We start from the raw sequence: 26,786 nt of genomic DNA, 5'->3' as shown, positions 1-26,786 counted from the left end.
GGTGGGAAAAATCTTTTCCTTCAAATGTGATAAAACTTTAAGCGAAAATTATTTTGGGTATGAATACTCAATTTTTATTATTTATAATTGTTGTTATAGTCTTTAATTCATACACAAACAAGGCTAATTTACAGCCTATAATATTCCATTAACCATATTTGGTTCCTAGAATTAAGGGAAATTGGAAGATTTACCAAGGCAATGAAGAAGTTCAGATACAGACAGAGTGACTCAGATCACGCTTTATTCCTAAAGGGAGTAAGAGATAAGATAACTTTTTTAATAATCTATGTCGATGATATGATTATTACTGGAAATGATGAAAAAGAAATCATTGAGTTAAAGGAGAAGTTATTCAAAGAATTCGAGATGAAAGACTTGGGCAATCGCAAATACTTTCTTGGCATTGAGGTTCTGAGATCGAAGCAAGGGATCTTCATTCACCAAAGAAAGTACATTCTTGATTTATTGGCAGAAAATGAAATGCTAGATTGCAAACCGGCTGAGACACCGATTGTAACGAACCATGGTCTTCAGATCCTTGAGGGGGCGAAACTGGTCGACAGAGAAAAATATTAGAAAATGGTGGGAAAGCTTATCTATTTGGCTCACACAAGACCAGACATAGCATCGTCTTGATTTGATTGCCTACATAGATGCATAATGGGCTGGAGATCGTGATGGTAGAAAATCCACTTCAGGATACTTTACTCTGGTTGGTGAAAATCTAGTGACCTGGAGAAGTAAGAAACAAAAGGTTGTGGCTCTATCAAGCGCAGAGGCAGAGTTTAGAGGGATCGCTAAAGGAATCACTAAAATCCTCTGGATTCGAAAGATCATGAATGAGCTTGGTTTTCCACAAACGACAGCATGTGAGCTATATTGTGATAATAAGGCAGCTATCAACTTCTCAGAGAATTCGATGCAACATGACAGAAGCAAGCATGTGGAGATTGAAAGACATTTCATTAAAGAAAAGCTAGAGAACAAGGTTACAAAATTCCCTTTGTAAGATCGAAAGATCAATTGGCCGATATCTTGACTAAAGCAGTTGACACCCAAGCCTTTGATAAGACTTTGTGTAAGTTTGCAATTGGTGCACAAGCTCTTGGTGATTGTCTTAAGCCATAAAGAGTCTTTTTTAACTTGCATGCCTCGCCTTCCTTGAACTCTTTGGAATATCCTGATGGGGCTTCCATATACACTTCTTCCTCAATACTACCATGAAGAAACGCATTTTTCACATCAAACTGATATAGAGGCCATTCTTTGTTGGCTGCAATTGAGAACAAGACTCGAATAGTGTCTATGTTGGCTACCGGGGAAAAAGTCTCGAAATAGTCAACTTCGTATATGTGAGTATATCCCTTTGCTATCGAGCCTTCTATCTTTCAATAGACCCATCAACTTTATGTTTGATTGAGAACACCCATTTACAACTTACCTTCTTCTTTCCCTTTGGAAGGACACATTTCTCCCATTTGTCATTTTTGTAATACTGAGTATTCGTCTTCCATGGCTTGCCGCCATCTCTCATCATTTAGGGGTTCTTTAGAAGTTTTGGGAATATCGACAGAATATAAGGATGCAGTAAAGGCTATGGCTGTTTGGGACATATTTTCTTCGTTGCTCTTTGTACTGGATATTTTGATCTTTGAGCCTCAAATTCAGGATCATATCTCTTTTGTGGAACTCCCTTGTGCTTCGAGGAGGTAACTGATAGCTTTCTCTGACTTCTATGATTCCTGGGGAGCTACTAGTACTCCTTTCAGGAGTTGATTGGGAATTTGCATCACAAGGAGTCTCTACATCACAAAGAGCTATTTGCTCAGAGCTAGGGATATGTATAGGACTTATGTCAACCATATCCTAAACTGGATCCTCAGATAAGTGGAGTGGCTGATCTGGTTGTACTCCATGGATGACAGTCTCGATGGTATTGCCTACTTGTTTTGGAGGACCAGTTGTTAAACTCGGCTATGAAAGCCAACTTAGATTGTCTATGGCACTCTCCCCCCTAACGGCTAAGATGGTGGAAATAGTATTCAGTCTCAAAAAAGTCACAGTCCATGGTGGTGTACATTTTATGAGTAACTGGGTCAAAACAATGGTATCCCTTTTGATGAACCCTATAACCGATAAAGACACACTTGACAGCCCTAGGTTCCAACTTATTTCGACTTCATTGGGGAAGGTGGACATACACGGTACAACCAAACACACGAGGTGGTAAGGAATGAAAGGAAGGAACATTAGTGTGAATTTGCAGAGTATCCAACGGAGTTTTATATGTGAGAGCTCTAGTAGGGAGACGATTAGTCAAGTAATTGGCTGAAGCAAGGGCTTCTGGCCAATAATGTGAGGAAACACCTGATTCTAACATAATGGTCCTTGTAATATCATGTAAAGTTCGATTCTTTCGTTCTGCAACTCCATTTTGCTGAGGAGTATCTGGACATGTGTTCTGATGGATAAGACCACTGTCTTTAAAGAATTTAGCCATGTCTAAGGTTTTATACTCCCCCCTCATTTTCTGAACGAAAGATTCGAATTTGGGTTTGAAATTCAGTTTGGATCATTTTATAGAATGAGCAGAAGGTATCCAAAATTTCAGACTTAGTTTTTAAGAAGTAAATCCAACTCATTCTAGTAAAATCATCAATGAAAGATACATAATTTCTAAAACCATGATTATTAAATTCAGGTGATGGTCCCCACACATCAGAATGAATAAGCATAAAAGGTTTAGGAGCCCTAATCAAGCTATAGGGATAAAGATGTTTATGACTTTTGGCAAAAAGACATGCCTCGCAATTAAAAATAAGTTAAGAGCCAGCTAAAGAAGGGAAGAGTCGTTCTAAATACCCCAAGGAAGGATGTATTAAGCGGCGATGCCACATCCAGAGTTTACTCTCAACTGATCCATGTGCAAGCGATGCGCTACCGTGGTGAGACATCATATCCACATAGTACAAGTCGTGTCGAACAGTGCCACTGCCTATGGTCTTCCTTGTCTGAGTATACTGCACAACGCAACTAGCAGAATTCATGATAACAACACAATTCAATTCTTTAGTTAATTGGCTAATAGACAACAGTTATGAGATAAACTAGGAATCAAAAGGCAATTTGTTAAGTGGAGAGAAGGGGAAATATCAACAGGACCAGCATTATTCACCCGAACTCATTCCCCATGAGCAGTCTGAATATGAGTTCGATTTTTAGGGTTAGTAAAAAGAAGATCAGAGGGGTCATAGGTCATTATGTCGGTGGCCCCACAATCGAAAATCCATTGAGACAGATTTTTTGTACAATAGAGTCCCACGTGAAGCAAATTAAGAGCATGGTTTTTAGTTTGGGCTTGATTTGTGTTGAAGTGGGTCTGGGAAAAAAATTTTGTGGATACGTGGGTAAGGGTATTATGTTGGTGGGTTTGTAAGGTTAAGGAAGGTAGTGCTATTCTAGCCTTCATATAAAAATTATGGGAGGAAAAAGAATTAATGGTCCTCTCTCTTTGATTTTTGGTTCTTTTCTCTGGTCTTGATAATTTGTTTTCCTTGTTCACATTATTGCCATGCTTGATGCTGCTCCTTTGTCACCGGAATATGCTTCCATGACTAGAAGTGTCTCGCCGCCAGTCTGGGTCACCGATAACTTGGTGGCGGTCGTCTTGTGGGGAAAAATGTGGCGATGGGAAAGAACTTCGATCATCGGTTTTATTGAAGCAGGGACTCGCGAGAACAACCGCGAGTTGGCTTTTGGTTTTCGAGGTCTGGTTTTGGTCGCCGGAAACGAGAATCCGGTAGTGGAGACTCCATTGTTGGTGCTAAACCATTGAGGTTGCAATAATGGAGTCGGTGACTTCAATCTGATTCCATTTTCCATTTTTGGTAGGATTTTTGCTAGATGATGAACACCGTATGGTGGGTCGATTAAAGGTCGCCGGAAAACACTATCGGCTCTGATACCATGATAAAAATTTAAGCGGAAATTATTTTGGGTTTGAATACTCAATTTTTAATTTATACACAAACAAGGCTAACTAAAAATGGCATCATCATCATCATTATACCCAGTGTATCCTGCTCATAGACAACTATGGTCAGGGTTTGGGGAGGGAAGAGAGACGGTAGCTCATACCCATAATAGAGAGTGCGGTCAAAGAGTCCCTCGGCTCAAGAAGGGTCTTCAAAGCGAGCGGAACCTGCAACTATCCGAAAGCCTGCAACTTACAACAATGTTAACCATGAATAGCAAACAACTAACTAAATATACACAACAAATAGAATACGTACAAATAACAAAAAAACGATAATGGTGAGAGATGTAGTAAAGTAGAGGCAAAGAACAGAAACAAACGATGGTTAAGGGACATGTCTAGTAATCTAAGACGTAGGCGTCGCCAACTGGCCCTATCCCTGGTCAGATCCTTAGAAAGGTGAAGTTCGTGCAGGTCACTTTTAATCTGCTCCTCCCACATTCTCCTAGGTCTTCCTTGACTTCCTTTGCCCTCCACTATGATGCATTTGATCCTTCTTAGTTTACAGCCTATAATATTCCATTAACCATTTTGGTTCCTAGAATTAAGGGAAATAATTGACTAATTCCTACAAAATGAGGGAAATTATTTTCCTCTTTTATTCATCTTTTTTAGTTTATTCTAATTTACCTCTTTCACAATTATTTCAATCACTTCATTTGCATCTATAACTTTCACTTAACTTTTTTAACCATTTTTCTTAAACTTTTTATCAAATTGGTTTAAAAATTAATCTAAATCAGCAGAAAATATAAATCTATAAGTTTGCATCTCTAATTTTCAATTATTTCAATTACTTTATTTGCATCTTTAATAAATGAATTTTAAGTTTTTGATTTTCACTTAAAATTTAGTTTTTCAACTGGTTTAAAAATCATTTATTAAACATGTTTTATTAGTTTATTAATTCTACAAGTCAGCATAACTATTCCAAAAGTAGTGAACAATTTTATTCTTGAGGAATTGGAGTACTATAGACATCATTTATAGCATATTATTGAAGAATAATTTGCGAATTATAACATTAAAGTTTAGCACTTTTGCGAATTACAACCTTAATGTTTATTTTTTGTGAATTACAGCCACCAAAGAATATTTTAATTTACAAGTTCAGGTCAAAACACAAAATTTAAACCATTTTGGTGGTCGGAATTTTTGGTTCAGTGGCGTAAGTTTTTTTTTTTTTTTTTTTTTTGTGGTCTGAACCTGGAAACATTAATACTTTGGTGGGTGTAATTTGCAAAAAATAAACATTAAGATTGTAATTTGTAAAAGAACTAAACTTTAAAACTGCAATTTGAAAATTATTCTATTATTGAATCACGAGCTTTAATCTAATATCTTGATTCAATTGTATAGTAAAAAAATGAAAGTTTATATTGATGAAAAAAATTATAGAACAATTTCTTACTCCATACCTTAAGAAAATGTATAAAATGTGTGTTCAATTATAGAACAATTAGCAAAAAAGCTAAACTTCAAGATTGCAATTTCTTACAAGTGCAATTTATTAATTTATTATTGATTTCAGAGAGATTAAGAGAAAATGTATAAAATGTGTGTTCAATTAAAAGAAATTAAATATACGTGCAAGTCATTTTTAAAATAAAAATGTAGAAAAATTCATTATAAACGGATAAAAAACATAAAAAGTAGCAAATTATGTAGGACAAAGGAACACTTTGTTACAAGGCACTAGCTGAAGGCTGAAGCTGCAGGCTCAGATTCTCTCGTAAAAAAGCAGAGTAGCTTCTGCACCAAGAACATCCACTTCAGAAGCTTTGTGCACCTCTGAATCTGATATGCGGAACCATTCCAAATGCGTATCAGTATCGATTCCTCCAACATTGTCGTCAACTCCTCCGGGTTCATTTCTGACTCCTCTATATACTGTGTAGTGTCCACTCCCAGCTCGTCCGAAGTGCTCCACAACAGAAACCAGACGATATGATATAGTTTCGGGAGGTGGTGGATCCGAAGTAACCTAAATCAACACAAATAAACATGTTACATTACCTTAGTAGTAGCTCGAACGATTGCAATACTTTTTGACGATATGGAAGAGTAGTGTTTTAAGTTTTAACTACAGTATAACTCGATCCAAAGACATTCGAAATTATTCGATATCAGATTAGATGAATGCAAAGAGGACTTGGATTACAAGGACATCATAGTGCTTAATTTAAGTAGTACTCATCTGTCCCATTAGATTTGCATCAAAGAGAAAGAGGGTAATTTTTTAAAAAGTGCGTAATAAATCAAGATAGAGAATGAATTGTGTGGATGAAATTAAAAAGAGTTAAAATGTATGGTTGAAATTAAAAGAAAGTGGTGGGTGTATCCAAAAATAGAAATGATGCAAATGAAGTGGGCCGGACCAAAATCAAAAATGCTGCAAATTCAATGCACGGAGGGAGTATATGATTATACCAAGAGTAATAAACAAAAGTTTAACAATCTTAAGATGGGAAAAAGCTCATCAATAGGAAGGAGGGTTGAGATCAATTTCAAAACATTTAAGTGATGAGTAATTTAATTCAGTTTTAAGTAATTCAATCGAGTAATTAACAAAAGTTCTATACATCTAAATATGTATTTTATTTATTTATAAAATGAATATCTTATGCAGGTTTATAAGTTAGTAAGTTAAATAAGCTAAAATTTTATTTCCTAGATCATAGGACTGGGTTGTTAATTTTTGAATTCATTCAAGCTTAGCCTATTACATTCAAACTGAACCAAGCTTTGTAGAAGATGTATTTTCTGATTGTTTGAATTTGAAATGCAGGTGGTTAGATCATTGAAAAAGTATACAGGATGTTGAAACAAAATTTCAGATTTGAACAAACTACATATAAAAGAACTTCTAAAGAGTCGGATAACTTGTTGATCAAGGCTTCTGAAGATTAGGAAAATCGTTGTTGAGATTTGAACGTTTGATGTTCAAATTTTGAAGTCTATTATTAAAGCCTATATAAATAGAAATTGTTCTTCAAGGAAGATACAACAATTCACAACAGCACATATGAGCTTTATACTTACATTAAGAAGAGATATTTATATATTTTATAATTAGTCTTCTCAAATTAGATCAATATTTTATCTTTGTGTGAGGTTATTTGTAAAAGCAAAACACTGAACTTATAAAGTATTGAGCTTGAAAGTTTGTTGGTGAAGTTAGCCTCACTTATACTTTGTTATGTATTTAAGAGATTATTCAAGTTACTCTTTTTAGCTACTAGTTGAGTGCATAGATTGTAGTGGCAAAGGTGCTACTAGGGAATTTAGAGTAGAGGATAAAGGAACTTCTTCTAGGTAGAGTGTAATTTGTAAGAACACCAAAAATTAATAAAAAGAGTTACAGCATTAGAAAAGCATAAGAGTTAAAGAGAACTTGAGGTGGATATATAGATTCTTTTGAGGATTAAATCCGTACATACTTTGTTTTGTCTCATTTATATGTTGTATATAATTTTCGCATTAACAGTTTATTACTTAGTTCCTTGAAGACTTGCCAAAAACCTCAAAAATAATTTTAAGTCCTCGTCAGGACTCTTGGTGCACAATTTGCGAAAATCCACTATACTCCATTCAACCCCCTTTCATCCTCCTTCTAGAGTATAGTTACTTAATATATATGTTATGGTTTTTAGAAAAAATCCTTTCAGAATTGGTATCACAGTTGTGTTCATGTTAAATCAGATTTAATGATCTCGGTGTTATCACGAATCCTAACGATGGAGGTTTTGCTTAGGGGCAATCCATCAATCGTCCTCCTATGTTTAACAAAAACAAATTTGCTCATTGGCGTGCTATAATGAAAATGTTTATCATAGACCAAGGAATTGATCTTTGACAAATTGTCAAAAACAGTCCCAAGATACTTATGAAGACTCAAGGAGACAGGGAAGTTCCAAAAAAAAAAGAAAGTGTTTTCCTGGACTTTGAGCTCGTTGTCAAGAATTATCGTGCTATTAACTTGTTATATTGCGGCCTCGACCCGGATGAATTCAACATAATCAAATATTGCAAAAAGTGCAAAAGGGATTTGAGATAAGCTTGTGGTCACTTATGAAGGAACAAGCCAAGTTAAGAATATTAAGATCACTATTTATCAAAGGCAATATGAGTTGAAAATGCCTCCTAACGATAATATCAAAGAAATGTCACAAGGTTTACACAAATCATTAACCTTGATGCTCAAGGAAAAGAGTTCACGTATGAAGAAAAGATTTAAGAGCTCTTGATATGTCTGCCAAAGGCCAAATGGGGTCCTAAAGCTACTGAGATAGAGGAGGCTTAAAATCTTACAACATTGCCACTTAACGATTTGGTTGGAAAGTTAATCAAAAATGAGCAAATATTAAGGGATGATGATGGAGAACTTTCTTCTCAGTGAAGAACATGGCCTTCAATGCTAAGAAGGAAAAAAGTCTCCACTCACCACAAATAATGAAGAATATGATTAAGATGAAAAAGATGACCCTTCTGCTTTTATTGCACAAACTCTATCAAGGATCCTCAAGATGAAAAAATCCTTCAACAATAAAAGGAGATACTTATGACCCTCATCACGAAATTATAAAGGTAAAATTTTTAACCAATAATCCAATATATTAAGTCTAACAGTTCTGGTTGTTTTGAGTGTGGCTTTCCAGATCATTTTATCACGGATAGCCCCAAAAAGGATAAAATGAACAATAACCAGAAAGATTACAAGAAGTAAAGAGCTATGTTAGCAACATGAGATGATTCAAAAGATTCAAGCGAAGATGAAAAGAATAATATCTATGCTTAATGGCTAAGAGGATAATAAGTATTCAAGGCTCTCAGTTGAGATAATGGTACAACATTTAATTTCATGTCCCAAAGAAACTCTTGCTAAAACCTTAGGTAATATGATCTCAAATTAGGATAAATTGCTTTTTGAGGTTAACTCCCTTAATTCCAAATTGGAAGAAAAAGTGGAACAAAAAACTAATTTGCTAATAGAGCTAGAAGCCTTGAAGAACACCAAAAAATATACTAAATCATCTGATTAAATGTTAAAAAGTTGAAATGGACTCAAAGGTCAGGAATCTCGTTGTTAATCACAATAGCAGCATCAGGACCCTGACCCCTTACCACAGAGAATACTTCTTTGAAAAGCGAGTTATGTCATGAACGGAAAAATATAAAAGGGCATAAGAGAATTTTAAAGAGCCTTGGAATACTCTAGAAAATAAAAGGGAATAATTTTTGTTATTTTGTTACTAAGTTTGTTAAAAAATAATTATTGAGTTTGCTAGAGGTTGATGTGCTTGTTTTCGAGCACGTTTACAACTCTGTTTTATTGTCGGGTCTTGCGTTTTTCAATCGTTTTTATACACATTATGCGTGATTTTACCTTGTTCTTGTCTTTGGGATGTTTCGTGGTTATTTCAGGTGTTTTCGAAGACATCGAGGTCCAATTCCATGTGTTCGAGACTTCGGCGCACATTTCGAGACATTCGCGGAGCCCTCGCTAAAATTCCTGTTTCCAAGTGATTTCCTATCTCAAGGGCTATTTTTGGGCATTCATACTCCTTTGTTCTTGGGCTATAAATACCCAAATTTTCTATAGGTTTAGGATATGCCTAGTGTGGGTGCCTTTGTGCCTCACTCTAGAACATCATTCAACTACTTGTTTTCCTTTACTATTGCCCTAGTATAGATTCAATGTTCTTCCCTTTATGCTTTCTTCTACTTTCATGTTCTTAAATTTATGTAAGTTTACATTCATTTATTGCTTTCATATCTTTATTACTTTCATTTATGCTTTCATTTATTGCTTTCCTAGTGTAGATTTAATGCTTTTATGTTCTTCAATTCCTTTATGCTTTCTTTATAGCTTTCTTGTTCTTCACTTTATTCATGCTTTCTAGAGTAGATTTAATGCTTTCCTTGCTTGTTGCTTTTGTCTTCAATATGCTAGAGTAGTTTCTTTAGGGTTTTAGATTAGAGAAACCCTAGATTTGGTCTTGTCTTTAATGTTTAGAATTAGGATTGAGGTTGATGATGGCTGTTGATAGATATTTGATTCGAATCTTGTCCTGCCACTCCTAGAGAGACATAGGGTGATTATAGGTCGTTTGTGTGGCTTATAGGGTCACTAACTTCCTCTCGATATCTAGAGTGTCTTGATTGATTATCGTTTGAACTCCCTTGACCTAGCTTATCTTTATTTCCAATAGATCTTCCTAGGTTGGACCTAGTCTATCCCCCGCTTGTCTTTCATTGTTGAGTTTCCCTTTTTATTCTTGTTATTAGTTAAGTTCACCCACCAACCAACCTTCCATATAACCTTCCCACACCATGTCTTTAGTCTAGTATCCCTTGTCCTTGTGGTTCGACCCCCAATTTACCATTACACTCGTAGTAGTATTAGGGCGATTATAAATTTTGTTTGCATAACTAGGCTTTTAATATTAACGACGTGCTAGAAGCTGGTTATCAGAGGTATCCTCATACTCTTGTATATATAAGTAGGGGAAGGAATGAAGAAAATTATAAAATGTATTGACAAGTAATGTGTTTACACATTTAGGAACCTTGAGTAGCTCGAATAGCTCACAATCCTCTTAAGCTATACAAGCCTCTATTTTCTACTTCATATTCTACTTTATACTAACCTTCACAGACTCACGTCCTATCCCATACAAATAATCCACCACAGCCTTGCACCACCACAGAATATACCAAATCATCACATGTTGTCATGAATGAAAAAATATAAAAGGGCATAAGAGACTTTTAAAGAGCCTTGGGATACTCTAGAAAATTGTATGGATAAATTAATGTTATTTTGTTACTAAGTTTGTTTAAAAAAAGTTGTTGCATTTGTGAGAAGTATCCTCATATTCTTGTATATATAAGATGAGGAAGGAATGATGGGAATGCATTGACAAGTCATGTGTTTACACATTTAGGAGCCTTGAGCAGCTCGAATAGCTCATAATACTCTCTACGAAATACAAGTCACTATTTCCTACTTCGTATTTGCTTTATACTACTTGTCTACTTCTTTGTGTAACCTTACCTTCACATACTCTCATCCCATCCCATACACCACCACTGAATATACTAGATCATCACATATACTCTACAATGAAAACAATAATTGTTCATGAATATAATTATCATAAAAGGACTCTTGATAAGATCAAATATGCAGAGGAAAAACTTGAAAAGGAGACAGTTGCTCTAAGGTCAAACCAAGAAATAACTGGAATAGGATATAATGGAAACCTTATGACTCCTAACCAGACTATCTTCATCAAACCAAAGAAAATCAATAACAAACTTGCATGTTTTTGATGTGGTAAGCTTGGTCATACACGTAAGACATGTCCTATAGAATAAGGAATCAAAAAACTATTCAAAATACTTAAGAATAGATAAATCTAGTTTAGGTTACCAAAAGAACGAGACCTCCTAATTTCTCTCATCCGGATTATTAACACAAGTTTGATAAATTGCCTAGCCAAAAGGTTTGATTAGTGGTTTTTATAGGAGAAGAAGGAGGATTGATGGATACTTGATAGACGTTCCAGACACATGAGTGGAAAAGTTTCATTATTTTTAATCTCGAAAAACAATCCGGTAGAACAAATAGTCTTAGAGATAAAGGTAAATGCGACATTATAGGTGTTTGCAAGACTAGCAATGATTCGCTCAACTTCATTGATGATGTATACTTAGTAAGTGGTTTGAACAACTTATTGAGCATATCACAATTATGTAACAAAAGATAACTATTTAATAACTATAAATCTGTTATTAAGAATGTTGTTTAAGGCAATATTGTATTCAAGGCTCCAAGATAGGACAATGTTTATATATTCAACACCAATCATATTCCCAAGTCTAGTTTAAAATGTTTCAGCACTGCTATGGATGAATCCAAACTTAGGCAGGAAGTTAAGACACCTAAGCATGCGTACTATGAAAAAGTTGACATCAAGAAAACCAGTAGGAGAGCTTCCTAAGATCATTTTCCATGAAAATAAGGTATGTAAAGCTTGTTCAATGGGCAAGCAAACAAGAAGTTCATTTAAGTCGAAACATTTTGTAAGTACCTCTAGACCTATTGAACTACTTCATATTGACTTATATGGTAAAATTAGAACTGCCAAAGGTTAAAGATATGTTATATTGATTGTGAATGATTTTTCGCATTATACATGTGTTTTATTTTTGCTTAAGAAATTATATGCGTTAGAAAAATTCTCAAAACTATGCAAGGAACTGTAATCATTGAAAAACATGCCTATAGTTACAATAAGAAATGATCATGGAAACGAATTTAAGCAACTTGATTTTCACTCTTATTGTGCAAGATACAGTACATCTCATAATTTCTTAGCTCTCAGGACTCCTCAACAGAATGGTGTTGTGGAACATAAGAATCACACACTATAATATATGTCTTGGATTATACTTGTTGAAAATGGTATGCCAAAAAGTTTTTGGGCAAAAGCTATCAACACGACAAACTATGTTCCAAACAGAGTTCAAATTTAGCTTATTCTGACAAAGACTCCTTATGAGTTATTCAAGTGACGGAAACCTAATATTTCATATTTTAAGCTTTTTGGATGTTTATATTAGATCTAAAATCTGATATCAAAACTCACTCAAATTTAAAAAGTTTATGTGTTTTTTATGCTTTTGTTTCTCTTACAAAACCCAAGACACATGATTGAAGCATAAGAAGCATATTGGATCATGTCTACGCAAAGTGAGTTAAATAGGTTGAAAAGAAATAAATTATGGACTCTAATTCCTACCGAAGAACAAATCAGTAATTGGTACAAAATGAGTCTAGGTCTTCCGGAATAAACTCAATGAAGAGGGCAACATAATTCAAAACAAGCCAGATTAGTATCTTAAGGTTACAATCACGTGGAAAGTATTGACTACGATGAAACTTCTACTGCTATTGGTAGAATGGAAGTCATTCGCATTTTACTTGATTTTGCATCATTTATGCGTATCAAGTTATATCAAATGGATGTAAAATGTCCATTTCTAAATGAATCTATAAATGAAAAGATTATGCTAGTCTAACTCCAAGTTTTGAAGATGAAAAACTTCCTAACCATGTTTACAAATTGAACAAAGCATTATATGTGTTAAAACATGCTCCAAGAGTGCCTTTACTAAAAAATCTTTTGGGTTGCATCTCATTGCATTTTTAGTGCTTATTTTTAGAATATATATATTTAATATGTCTTTGATATGCATTTACTAAAAAATATTTTAGCTTTAGAGTGCCTTTCATCAAGGGGAAGATTGTTATTGTTAGGACCCTTGATGATGAAAGACATATTGGTTGTTAGGGCCCTTGGCGAACCAAGATGTATTGTCTAGGTTATTTATAGTCAATAAACCTTTTGTATATTTATCTAACTAACATCTTATGCAGGTTGTTAATTATACTAAGTTAAATATGCTAAAACATTATGTCCTAGATTATAAGACTTAGTTGTTGATGTTTGAATTTATAACTTAACCTATTACATTCAAACTAACCCACGCTTTATGGAAGATATATTTTTTATGTGTTTGAATTTGAATGCAGGTTGCTAGATCGTTGAACAAGTATATAGGATGTTGAAACAAATTTTCGGATTTGAAAAACCTACATATAACAATACTTCTGAAGAATCAGATACTTGCTGATCAAGAATTCTAAAGATAGGAATATAGCAAATGAGATTTGAACGTTTAATGTTCGAATTTTGAAGTCAAGTATAGAAGCCTATATATAGAGAAGTTGTTTTTCACGGAACATACAACTCAAACACTTACGAGCTTTATAATTACTTAAATTATGAAAAGATATTTACATATGTTTTATTATTAGTCTTCTCAAATTAGATTTACATTCCATCTTTGCGTGGGGATTTTTGTAAAAGCAAAACATTGAACATGTTCAGCTAGAGAGTTTGGTGGTGAAGTTAGACTCACTTAGACTTTGTTAAGTATTGAAGAAGTTGTATAAGTTACTCTTTTAGGTGAGTGGGTAGATTGTACTGGCGGAAGTGCTGCTAGTAACTAGTGAGTTTAACCTAGAAGATAAAAGAAATTCTTCTAACTAGAGTGTAATCTAAAAGAAAACCAAAAAGTAATAAAAATAGTCGAGCATTAGAAAAGCTTAAGAGTTAAAGAGAACGAGGGTGGAAACGTAGATCCTTTTGAGGATTGAACTCCGTACATACTTTGTTTCGTGACTTTTGACCCATTTAAATTATGTCTTTAATTTCCGCATTCACTTATTTCATAACTTAGTTCCTTAAAGACTTATCAAAAAACCTCAAAAACAGTTTTTAAGCCCTCATCAAGACTCCCCAAGCACAATTTGCGAAAATCCACTATACTATATTCAACTCCCTTCTAGAGTATAGTTACATAATATATTTGAGGGTTCTTAGAGCAATCTTTTCATGAATTGCAGATTAAATTAACATTAGTTGGATAGATATTTAGAACAGGTCATGTCAGTTCCCATCCAAATACAAATCAGGCAAGATCATGTCAAATACAGTCTGGGTTTGATCAAATAAAGTCAGCTCTTCCTGGTGTACTCAGTCTCAAATCAAGGGTCGAATTGAAAAAATGGCTAGTATATATATCTAACCCCCAACCCAACTCTTCTTACCCTACCCACAATCAGAAAAAGCCAACAAGATATTTTGAAGTTTGTGGTGGAAAACCTAATGACATCAGCGGATGTTTTATTAGGGAGGCAAACTGCACAAAAATGAAATTGGGACATCCATTCTGACCAATGAAAATAAAGTATAAAGCAAGTTAGTCAAGAGGCAGAGATTCTGCCTCCTTTTAATGAGCTGAAGAAGAGGAATGAACCTTAAGACTATGCATAAGTTTGGCATAGGAGTCGGTTGCAGTCAGAGACAAACAAGGTTCCAGAGAAAGTTGTGATGCATCTACAACTGCAGTGAATAACCAACTTAACTATGTCAGTTATATCATAATACACTGTCTGTCTTCATACGAGTGGCGAGTATCCACTTTTGCTTACATGGATCAATATGCTTGTCTTCACTTTTAAAACGAAAGGTGGCTGCCAGATAAGGCTGCTCCTTCACACTAGGCTTATTTACTTCTCGCTCTAGAATGCTGACCTCAGACTTAATAAAGGCTGATAGATTCAGGATCATTGGAAATTTGATATGGCCCTGCAATTCCGATTCACCAATAAGAAGAGATAAAGCCAAATGAAAGCAGAATAAATCAATGACACTCGGCCACAAGATAGGATAACAGATACAACAATTCACTTAGCTTAAGATTAGTAATTCATGCGTTAAAACAAGATGAAAGAGTGGAAAGGGCTGTAAAAACATATTGTCTAGGTGGCAGCCCAAAAAAAGAAAAGAGGGAAAGAATCAAAGTGGTGTACCCCTAAAAGGCTACTAACAAACTTTAAAACCCAACCCTCATAATTGTTTAAGTATAGAACGTGCTAATTCTTTTGTCCAGTTTTTTTCAAGAGAGTTAGTGAACCAAAAAATTGTCAGATACAGTCATGCCGATCTCTATGAAAGAGACCAGCAGCCATAGTTTTAACTTTTCAATTACCTGAATTTTCACAAGCTCACCAAATGCATTATATGAACTGCGCTGGAGATGAAAGCAAAGAATCTGTCAAACAAAAAAAGACACCAGTTAAGTTTACATGAAAGTTGCATCTTTCCAATCACTATCAAGTGGATTGCTTAGTTATCATTAATACATAACTAAGAAAATATTTAATATATTCAAGAGTGTTGAAATATTTGATATTTCAATGTAATATTTACTTTAGTTATTACAACTTAATTACTATAATTGGAGTAACCATCAAATCAATTATTAAATTTGACAATCAATTACAACATCTTTCCCATCAAAACATGCCACATTAAATTGCAATGTAATCAAAGTTCAGCCAATGGTATTCGGGCTTCTATTAATAAGACATTTGTTATTTTCCAAGATTTTTAATAGTATTTATGTTGCATCACTTTTGACTTATGACTCAACGAAATAAAGGTTTGAGATAATCAACTAAAAAAGGAAATCAATTAGTTAATAGTAAAATAGCAAGGTCATTTTCCAAGCAAAATTAAGATATGGAAAATAGATTAATGAGCTTCAACATGAAGCACGGATCAAAAGGTAAAGTGAGCCTAGTGGCTAGTGTTGTATATTAGGAAAAATTGAATGACCATGGTGTCTGATTACTAACGATTTGCAAGTAATCTATACTACAAGCTAAACTGACAACAGTTGCTCTATCTCAAATCTCGATCGGTGGCGATTTGTCTGCAATAAGTAAATTTGAAGTTTATACCAATTGAGACATTTTGATTGAACTAACATTGATAAATGATGATTTTGATTGTATTGGTTATCAAAGTTTAAACTAACAATTAGTAAGACAAATCATTGGCACAATGTCATCTTTGAAGTGTTATAGCTTCTTAGCTCTTCTACAAAGGTCAAACACACAAATAGAGAGAGTGCGACACCAAAAGAACAGCGGCGCGAAATATACATCATTTTTTGGAGCAACAAAACCTCACTGTCAAAATTCTAATCCCAATTTGAGCAATCATTGCCAGCAAAAATTTTACTTTATTTGGCCCTCTAAAATAAATGTACAACTAAAAGTATCAATTCCAATGATCATTTACAAATATTCTCTTCCCTTAGTCTACGGTTATTTGATGGCCAACCAGCAAACCAAGGTTATAATTCCAAGAGTCGGCTCCTCAGACCCAAAACTGTATCGAATGCGATAGGAACAATTCATTCTAAATTTCAAACCCACCAAAAAGGTGATGGGTGAAACTGAGAGGATATAGGGAAAATATGGAATATCAGACTTCCCGACTTAAGCAAGAAAATAAGACACTCAAATAGCCCTATCTAAAATATTTTTTTAGGGAAATACACTATAACGGATGAGCATGTTTTTCAAGGTGGTTTCTGAATATGCGATTAAAAGTTCATCAATTGGTTAAAAGAGAAGCAGAGAAAGCATATCACTATTTTCTTACCTTTGGACAGTAAGCAATATTGAATTTTTTAGAAGCACGTGAAAAGCGATTTGACCAAGGAAGGGTCTGCACCGATGATATATTCTTGCAGTCACAAGAGTCCTGCTCTCCACAACAACTCAATTTTTCAATCTCATCCTGCCAAAAGGGAGAAAGTAGAAAGAAAACGGAAGCCATTGGAGAAGGTTAATAAAAGATTATAGCATGTTTGAAAGGAAGTGGCATCAAATACATCGCTAGTGAATTAGCTCAAATAAAGGCTATGTACCTGCAGTCCTCCAACAGAAGATAAATATTTAACAGCAGCAATATGCCAGCAGTGACTGCAAGAATAGTTTTCAACATATTCTGGAGCCAAGAACCTCTGAATGTAATCCTCAAGTGTAGATCTATCCAGCTAAAATTGCATGCATGTTTGCAAATAGAGACAATTTCAGTTGCATAAAAACATCAGCTCAATCAAAAAAGAATAATCCGAGAGATTTGGGCACATGTAGAAGATAGTTAAGTAACAGAAGCATACTATGTAAGCACCAGAGCAGGAAATTAGAGAAAGAGGCAATGTGTGGAAGAAACTAAAATCCATTATAATCTGTAGGAAAGAAAAGAGGTGATTTAATACATTGACCAGCAACCTCAGTAGTACGAAATACAAAAGAACGCAATACAACCTCGGAAGAACAGCTTTGGCAGGTAAGGAAACTGCCAAGTATCCCATCAAAAGGGCCAAGATATTGTTGCCGCCATCTTTTTGGCTCCTTTAGATCCTCCATCTTCTCTCGAGAAAGTATTCGACTAGTAGGAGCAGATAATTCTGATAAGGAACCATAGTTTGGCACATAAGACTCTGATAATTCATCTCTTAAACAAGAGAGAAGATGAAGAAATCCTTCTGCTGCATCCTATGAGTAGATGCAACAACCAGGTATATATGAGAAGCAGTGACATCATCACAGCAAAGTTAAGACTATTAGGCATGCTTTGAAAGAGATTATACGGAGGAAATAACTGTAAGACAAACAGAACTGCACCTGTTCATTTGACAATTGAAATTGTGGGATATATTGCTGCATGGCAGTCATTACTTTTAGTGGGTTTAATGCTCTACTTTTATCCTGAAGCAAGCTTAATTCTGCCACAAGTGAGCCCTAATCAAAATAGGGAACAAAGATTTCTAAAAGTAACACTTTAAACCCACCTAAGAACAAAAGTTGACAAGCTATAATAATACTAATAACATGATATCAACTGATCATACAAGTGAAGATAAAGTCATCAAATTCAACAAGCAAACACCATGATGTCACTACAAAAACATTTAGGGGAGTTCGGCAAAAGATCTTATTGGACAATTTTAGATTATATTGATGCAAATAGATACTTGGGCGGTCAAACCATCTAATTCTAGTGTTTAGTAAATTAGGCGGTTGAAACAACTTATGACTAAGCTAGTTTTGCACAAGCTGCTCTTAGCAGCGTCTTCAAAAGCAAAATCAGTTACTCCAATCAGCTACAAGCCATTTGCCAAATACTCTCTTTGATTTTGTACATCAAAAGGACTATGATCAAGGATATCTTCACCATATATTGTACTAAATATTTATACATTTATCAATTGAACATGATGAATGTAAATCCAAGTAAGGACATATAAAGGAACAAAAGTTGATAAGCCATATAAATATGAAGGAACAAGATATCAATTGATCATTCATGTACGGACCAAGTCATATCAGAATCAAAAGCAAACAACATGATGTGACGACAAAAACATTTATTATGTAAACCAAAAGGACTATAATCAAGGATATCTTTGTCATAAAATGTACTACAACTTTAGCCATTAATCAATCCAACAAACCTCAAAGAACTAGGCCAAAGGCGGAAGAAGGTTCAATGCAATCGGGTCAATTGACCCCATTGAAATATAAAATTTTCAATAAATATTAAATTGTCCAAAATATGTTAAAGATTGCAGTTCAAAATTATAAAATCAAATCGAAAAAGCTTAATATATTTTTGTTTTGGGCCCAAGGTCCCAATAGTAGTTGGGCCTCATTATAAAGTCAAAGAAAATCCATGACCTGATCAAGCCCAAATCAACGATAGTCAATGAAATAGTCAAATCCAAACTTTGATCCGATATCAGTCTGTTCACCATTTATCAGTTCTACAAACAAATCCAGTCGATTTTACTAATTTTACTATCAATACAGAGTCATCTACTATAAATAATTAAACATGCACAAAAAGTCAAATGAAGTAAGTTTTTTTTCCCAATCTCTCTAAGTCATTCTACTTTCATATTCATATTCATCCTCCATCTGACTTAAGCATCGGAGGGGTTTTCCTGGGCGGCCCTTAGGTCAATAACCTTTGTTCATTTTATGGTTATTTGAAGATCTTCAACCACCTTCAACTATCTTCAATCACATTCAACTTCAAGAAATTGGATTAGGCAACCCTATATTTGGACATGTGGACGTTTCTACTTGGACGTACATGAGACATTACCCTTCCCCCACTTAATACAAACTGTAACTAAGTTTCACCCGAAACAGTTCAGCGCCATTTGTGGGAAAGAAAAACACATCACTCTGAACTCGAACTAAAAATCATGCCTCCAAAAAGAAACACCCAAGCTAGTACTCATTAGTAGGGACCTCATCCTTCTGAAGGAAACAGCTCTAGCCATGCCCATAATCCCAATCATCCAATTCTTGATCCTAATTCTAACCCATATCTTGTCATGCACCAGCTTCAAGAACATATCACTAAAGCCTTAAGAGAATTCCAACTAGATATTCCCATAATATTGAAAATGAACAAGTTCAATCTCCCCCAAGAAAAGGACCAATACCTGTCTATAAGCGTACTCCACTCAACTACTTGTGGAGGATGTAATTGAAAGCCAGGAAACACCGCCCACTCAAAACCGTAATGTTAATCACGCAGCTCCTCAAAACACTAAAAAAGAACATTCTCAAATGCCCATCTCAGCACAAGCAATGTATCATTACGACCCTAATCGGGAAAGGGAGAGACAAGACCCTAACCCTAACTTGAGAAGGGAAGAACGTTGCCAAGATCCTAACCGGACAAAAACACACTCAGTCATGGATGCTAGAAAGATAATAACAGTCGAAAGCCCCGTGTTGGGGAGATAGATGCTCGTGCCCTCATCAACTCTAAGAGAAAAGAAAGAGAACACACTTATCGACAACTCGCAACCCAACAGGAGGAAGTATCCCATAAAAGCCCACTAAAACCTGATCAAGATAAGTTTGAAGAAGGTGAACCAACACATGCTCCATTTGTCTTTAACACCTATGTCTGCTCGAAATTTAGCTATCCAAATCGAAGTAAGGTCAAAATCCCTAACATGGTGTCCTTTGATGGAACCCAGGATCCTGAAGAACACATAGAATCATATCGGGTTCACATGGCAGTCAATACTACATGTGAGGCTTTTCTTTGTAAGTTCTTTCCTACTACCCTAACTGGGTTGGCTCTATCTTGGTATACTTCAATACCTTACAGGAGTATTGCAGTTTCTCTCAACTCAAGAAGATATTCTAAGAGCATTTTGTTGTCTTTAAGAGGCAAAAGGAAGTCAAGTATTCATCTCATGATAGTCATCCAACAAGAATGAGAGTTAGTCTCCAGTTACATCATGAGGTATCACGATGAAGTCCTAGCCATAACGGACATAAGTGACTGTGCATTTGTGTCTGCACATCAACAAATTGAGAACTCATAAGTAAAAATGGCAGCTCATCGAGAATGGAGTTATTTCCTATGTTGAAGCAATGCAAATTGCTCAAAGATTTGTTCAAGCCTCAGACATTTGCACACTTGTAGATACTCAAGCTAAAAATAAGAATGATGAAGTACAATCTTAATCTCAGTCACATACAACCACATTTAGGCACCATTACCGACAACGAATATAATGGACAATCTCAAATGGGGTCTCCTAGGCCAGAACCTCCCAGGTCTAATCACAATTACTCGATAGAATGGTCAAAATAGGTGAAGGATGGGGGTTATGATCCTCAATTCAACGGGAACCGAAAGGTATTTTTTATGACATCTGATTAGAACTTCCACAACCTCCTCAATTGACTACGTCAATAGATAGATGAAACATGGACTTGTGGTGCGAGTATCACACGAAGCATGGACATACCTATGCTCAATGTCGAGAGCTTAAAGAAGTCCTTGATCGACTCGCGGACGAAGGAAGATTGGGATGCTTCTTGAATCAAAATCAGCGGTATCAACGTTACCAGTCAAGGTAAGGGCCATACAATGATCAAAAGTCTGATAGGAAGAAAGAGGAACGGTCTAGTGCCATAGAAGTTATCATCAATGTCATATCTAGGGGGTAATCCAAAATCTATGCAAGTAACTAGTCCATTAAGATAGTGTTCATACTTTGATAAAGGCGAACATCACTACCAACAAAACTCCTGTTGCTCCAAAGATTATTTTCAATGAAAAATTATGAAGTCTCATCCAATACCCTCATGTTGATCTAATTTTTCCTACTCTAAAATAGGGCAAATAAATGTCGAAGAGTACTTGTCGACGGTGGCATTACCGCAAACATTGTTATCATGGATTGTTTGAGGCAACTAAATATGGCACTCATCACTTAGAACCTCTAGACAGACCCTTAGTGGGATTCGGAGGAAGTCGAGTTACCCATACAAATACCATTGTTTGGCATGTTCATATGGGAAAAAAGGAAATGAAAGATCCAATCCGGTGGGATTCATTATTATTGACATTAAATTCCCATATAATGTCATTGTGGGCATTCCTTTGATCAATAAAGTTAAAGCTGTCATTTTCACTCATCAACTCCTCATCCAGGGGGATAACGGGACTGTTGGAATCCTTTGATGGGACCAAAAGGTTGCACGAGAATGTCAAGTCAACACTTTAAAGTTGGAAATGTCTTTTTGGGAAAACTTACTCGAGCATGTTTATCAAGAAAGGATGTTGGGAGGAAGCTACATGAAAATCGATTAAAGAAAATCTACAGAGTCTAGTAGTAATATATAGGTTGACCATTGCACGGGTTTTCATACCTTGTTAAGATATCCAACATGTAATGGAATCCTTAAAAGAGCAAGTATGAAACTCTATGTAATGAAAGATTGAGAAAATCGTGAGTGAATAAATGAATGAAAGTTAAGAAAAATTTATGTGATGTCCAATTCCAACAAACTCACTATTCAACTATCTCATTACTCTCTGTCATCCTTTGGCACGAAGATCCTTATAGTCATTGTATGAAACTAATTTGGGCGACAAGCTAGCCCCAAATTAGCCAATTCATTTTAGGTTTCTTTATTAGCCTTTGGCACGAAGATCCTTATTGTCTAGAAGTATTTTGAGTGGAAAGCTAGCCCCAAATTAGCCAATTCGTTTCAAGAATATTTATCATCCCTTGACATGAAGATCCATATAATTGTCTAGAACTAAGTTGGGTGGCAAGCTAGCCCCAATTTACCATTTTGTTTCAAGACTCTTTGTTAGCCTTTGACACGAAGATCTCTATCGCCATCATCATGAACTAATTTGGGTGGTAAGCTGGCCCCAAATTAGCTAACTTTTTCGGGACTCTTTGTTTGCTTTTGGCACGAAGATCTTTAATTGATTGTTTCAGGACCTTTTGCCTAACAAAGATCCTTTATTTTTCGTTTTTAATTCATCAATTTGGGTGGAAATGTAGCCCCAAATGATCTCAATCAAGCTAGGACTCTTTGTCAATCAAAGATCCTTTATTATCACTTTTGTGGATAAATTTTGGATATAGACCCAAATCTTCTCAACCAAACGAAGTTTCTTTGTCAGCCTTAGGCACAGAAATCCTAATTGGATCAGTCATCTCAGATCATAACTGGATCAGTCAACTTGGATTAAATGTCGATCACGTTATTTAAAGATCTCCACTCAGACGCCGCTTCTAGTAATATACAATCACCATCCTAGCCGAATTATCCAAGCCTGGTTCAAATGTCACTTATCTTATTCAAACATTACTTGCCTTCCTATCTTGATCATCAATGTCTCATCTTCGGACTGCACTTGACCCAACAAGTATTGCCATCAAGGCTTCATGTCATTGTTATGCTCATTGTACACTCTCAGAGATCCAAACACCTTGAGGCTCTAATGCCAAGATTGTCCCTTATTAGAATAATTTAAACCTTATCGAAGGTAGAAAGCCCTAAATGATCCCAATGAAGTCAAAATCAAATACATCGGGGCTTGTTAGCCCAAGAAGATCCTCTAAGAGCAAATCTAGACGCCTTGGGGATCTTATGATTTATGGACATACCATATTGAAAAATTCTAATTTTTATTCATGGAAGGTTTTGATTTTTTTTGTGAAGACTTGGATGACCATGGGGCTTATTAGCCTAACGTTCATATGGAATACTCCAACTCTTTCGGATGGAGTAAGTTCTCAACTCTCTCAAATTATTATCAAGATTCCGCACACAGTCCATTGAATATCATTCAACATCAATGTCCTATGTGCGTGGGGCTAATGTTTTGCGTCCAAGGTAACAATAGTAGTTGGGCCTCATTATAAAGTCAAAGAAAGTTCATGATTTGGTCAAGCCCAAGTCAACAATAGTCAACGAAATAGTCAAGTTCAAACTTTGATCCGATATCAGTCTGTTTATTTATCAGTTCATCAAACAAATCCAGCCGATTTTACTATCGGTACAAAGTCATCTACTATAAATATGCACAAAAACTCAAATGAAGTACGTTTGTTTTCCCAATTTCTCTCTAACTACTTTCATATTCATGAGGGCTTTCTCGAGCTCCGCCCCCGGGTCAGTGACCTTTGTTCGTTTTGTAGGTTTTTTTGAAGATCTTCCACCACTTTCAAACATCTTCAATCACATTCAATTTCAAGAAATTGGATTAGGCAACCCTATATTTGGACATGTAGACGTTTCTACTTGGACATACATTAGACAACCCTTCCTCCTACTTAATACAAATTGTTACTAAGTCACAATTTTGATTCTATATAAAAACTCATTGATGACAATTATAAATAGTTGATTGCATAGACTTTTGCTAGGTCTTTGTTATATAACTAATGGGAGTGTTGGATTTTTTTAATGATTTAAAAATGAACATAATATTTTATATTGCAAAGTTTAATTCAAACAACATCGACTTAAAAAGTCGAAATTGACTTTGTCCTTGACTTTTTACCTCACTCAATATAAAACCTAGATCCACCACTTCACGAGGAAATGAATGTAACAAAAACAGCACAAAACCAATCCAACTGAGGACATATAAGGCCCAAAAGATTACCTTCTAGTAAATCAGCCAAAGATACCAAAAGGGGAAAATCTTCATCCTGCTCTACCCTATAAGATGTCTGCAAACTCTTAACATCTTCCAAAAAACACCTAAAACTCGAACAACTAGCAAGCGACTAGAAGAAACATCGAACAAAAAGCAGCCAAGTTAGTCGAACGCAACTAGCACACATCAAGAATTTTAGTAAACTGAGAAAAACATAGAAAGTGCCACATTCAAAGGACACAATCAAACTTCTGAAAATTACCTGCAAAACTACATTAAGGAAACAATTGTTGCCCAAATTCCGTAAGCCGGGTACAAAAAATAGCTTCTCAGAACCGTTATTTCTAGCAGAAAGCAATAGCAAATTATTGAATTTACCCATTCTACCATCTCTAACGGCCAGCAGCAAGCCAACCACACCCAAAACAGTAGCAGCTGATAAATGAGACCCATAAGCTGAAACCCAATCAATATGTGCCAACATTTGAAACCCACTTCTCATTTTTTGCAACAATAATGAAATATTGATGTCTCTTTTAATCTTCATACTATTCCAACGAACCTAGCTTCACATAAATCCAATTATTTGTTACATAAGTCTCATGTATGATGAAATTTGTACCAACCAATGATGAAAGTTAGCTCAGAATATTGGGTATTTACTCATAATCTCAATTATTCAAAGGATTATTAAAACACAGCAATAAATTTGGCGAAAAGTGGGATCACAAAAGAAGTAAAGATTGTGAAATTTGATATGAGAAAAAGGAATGTTAAATGATCGCCTTAAAAAGGCATGAAAAAGAAGAAAAACTCACCATAATCTTCATTTAAGTTAAGCTAACATATGTGATATTCATGAATGTAACGGTCTTGGCAAATGGCAATGGGTTTGAGCGGATTGTTTGTGAGATGTGTTGAATTCGATCAAACCATTCACTTGAGCTAATAATTAATATAGAGTTGGAAATTAGAATCACAATTTTACAAAACTTATTAGGGTTTAAGACCTTTTTTAGTTAGGGTTTAAGTCTCAAATCTCAAATAGATGAAGTCTTGAGTTTCCAACTTTCCATCCGTTTAGAAATTTTCACTAGTCAGTTACTCGGTATATAGAGTTGGAAATTAGAGAATTTTTTCCCATAATATTGCTTAAAAAAAATTAATTTCCACTTCGCATTACGTGGGAAAGTATTTTTCACATTATCGTCCACGTGAAATTTTTTTTAGACCAAACCGCCACTTAAGATGACGGTTTGCCTTAAGCAGTAAACCGCCACATGAAGTGGCGGTTTGCTCAAGGCAAACAGCCATCTCATGTGGCGGTTTGGTCTTGGTTTTATTTTTATTTTTTTTGTTTCATTTCCCTTAAATAGTGAACGCAACCTGCATTAAATTAGTTCAATATCATCTATTCTATAATAATCAATTACAAACCAGCTTGATTTGAAAAATTAATTATGAAAAGTCATACAAGAAGTTCAAATCATATAAGAATATACAAAGTTTGTTACAGTACAACCCCCGGCCCCTTTTGTTTTGCGCACCGGTGGATGAGTAACCAATTGGGCAGTGGAGCCCTCCCACGCAGCTATGCTCCCGTGTGTTGTCTGAAGCGTAAGCACTGATGGATCAACTGGGCCCGGCATCGCCATGATCGTTGTTACATACATAAGTGTTATAAAAATCATATAAATATTAGGTGAATCAACATGATATTACAAAATATTAAAAAAATCATATAAATATTAGGTGAATCAGAATCAATATGCTCATCCTCCTGATCTAAAGAGTCAACCTCGTTCGCATTAAGCCTACCCAAGTGACTCGTGGAAAAGGTGTTCATTACACCACCAGTCCACCACCAATGCCACGTGAATGAGTTGAAGAGGTAAACTCATCCAAGTGCTCATTACCGTAATTTGGGTTACTTAACATTTCTGTGAATGTATCATGGCGTACACTAGGACCTGATTCTGGAAGTTCCATGCTAGTCATGACTTCCCTCGCATTATCCAAATTTGCAACCAATTCAACATAAACCTCCATTGCCGTTCCAAGGACTTGTGATGCCGCATAAGCAAGAGCACTTATGCTTTCATCATTCTTAATCGGGACTAACACATTTTTCCCAGTCACCGGGTATTTCATCTCCATTTTTAATATAAAAGAGTTGCGATCACAACCAATTACATCATTGACTTTGCTAACAAACACCTCAAAAGTCGTATTTTGACGATGGATAAACATCACTGTATTTAATCCTCCATTATACCCAACATCTTATCTAGTATAACTTACTTCCCCAC

General features: G+C 35.3%; 1 protein-coding gene across 3 annotated transcripts; it reads right to left on the bottom strand.

Moving 5' to 3' along the window:
* Positions 1-5,589: 5,589 nt before the first annotated feature.
* Positions 5,590-25,549, bottom strand: LOC130820734 (ubiquitin carboxyl-terminal hydrolase 27). Of its 3 annotated transcripts, none has more exons than XM_057686230.1 (12): positions 25,296-25,549; positions 24,740-25,043; positions 24,484-24,607; positions 18,159-18,259; positions 17,799-18,029; positions 17,651-17,719; positions 17,396-17,524; positions 17,128-17,265; positions 15,665-15,727; positions 15,105-15,261; positions 14,930-15,015; positions 5,590-6,023 (listed from the first exon to the last, which is right to left on the bottom strand). In XM_057686230.1, exons 2-12 carry the CDS (start codon positions 25,022-25,024, stop codon positions 5,760-5,762), a joined length of 1,647 nt encoding a protein of 548 aa, XP_057542213.1. In that variant the 5' UTR covers positions 25,025-25,043; positions 25,296-25,549; the 3' UTR covers positions 5,590-5,759. The 3 variants fall into 3 exon arrangements, with proteins under 3 accessions (XP_057542213.1, XP_057542212.1, XP_057542214.1); XM_057686229.1 differs by having other exon boundaries at positions 24,740-25,039; XM_057686231.1 differs by lacking the exon at positions 18,159-18,259 and having other exon boundaries at positions 17,799-17,941; positions 24,740-25,039.
* Positions 25,550-26,786: the final 1,237 nt, after the last annotated feature.

This window comes from Amaranthus tricolor, chromosome 8 (genome assembly GCF_026212465.1).
Source record: "Amaranthus tricolor cultivar Red isolate AtriRed21 chromosome 8, ASM2621246v1, whole genome shotgun sequence".
Lineage (NCBI taxonomy): Eukaryota > Viridiplantae > Streptophyta > Magnoliopsida > Caryophyllales > Amaranthaceae > Amaranthus > Amaranthus tricolor.
This window is presented reverse-complemented; position numbering and strand designations above follow the sequence as displayed.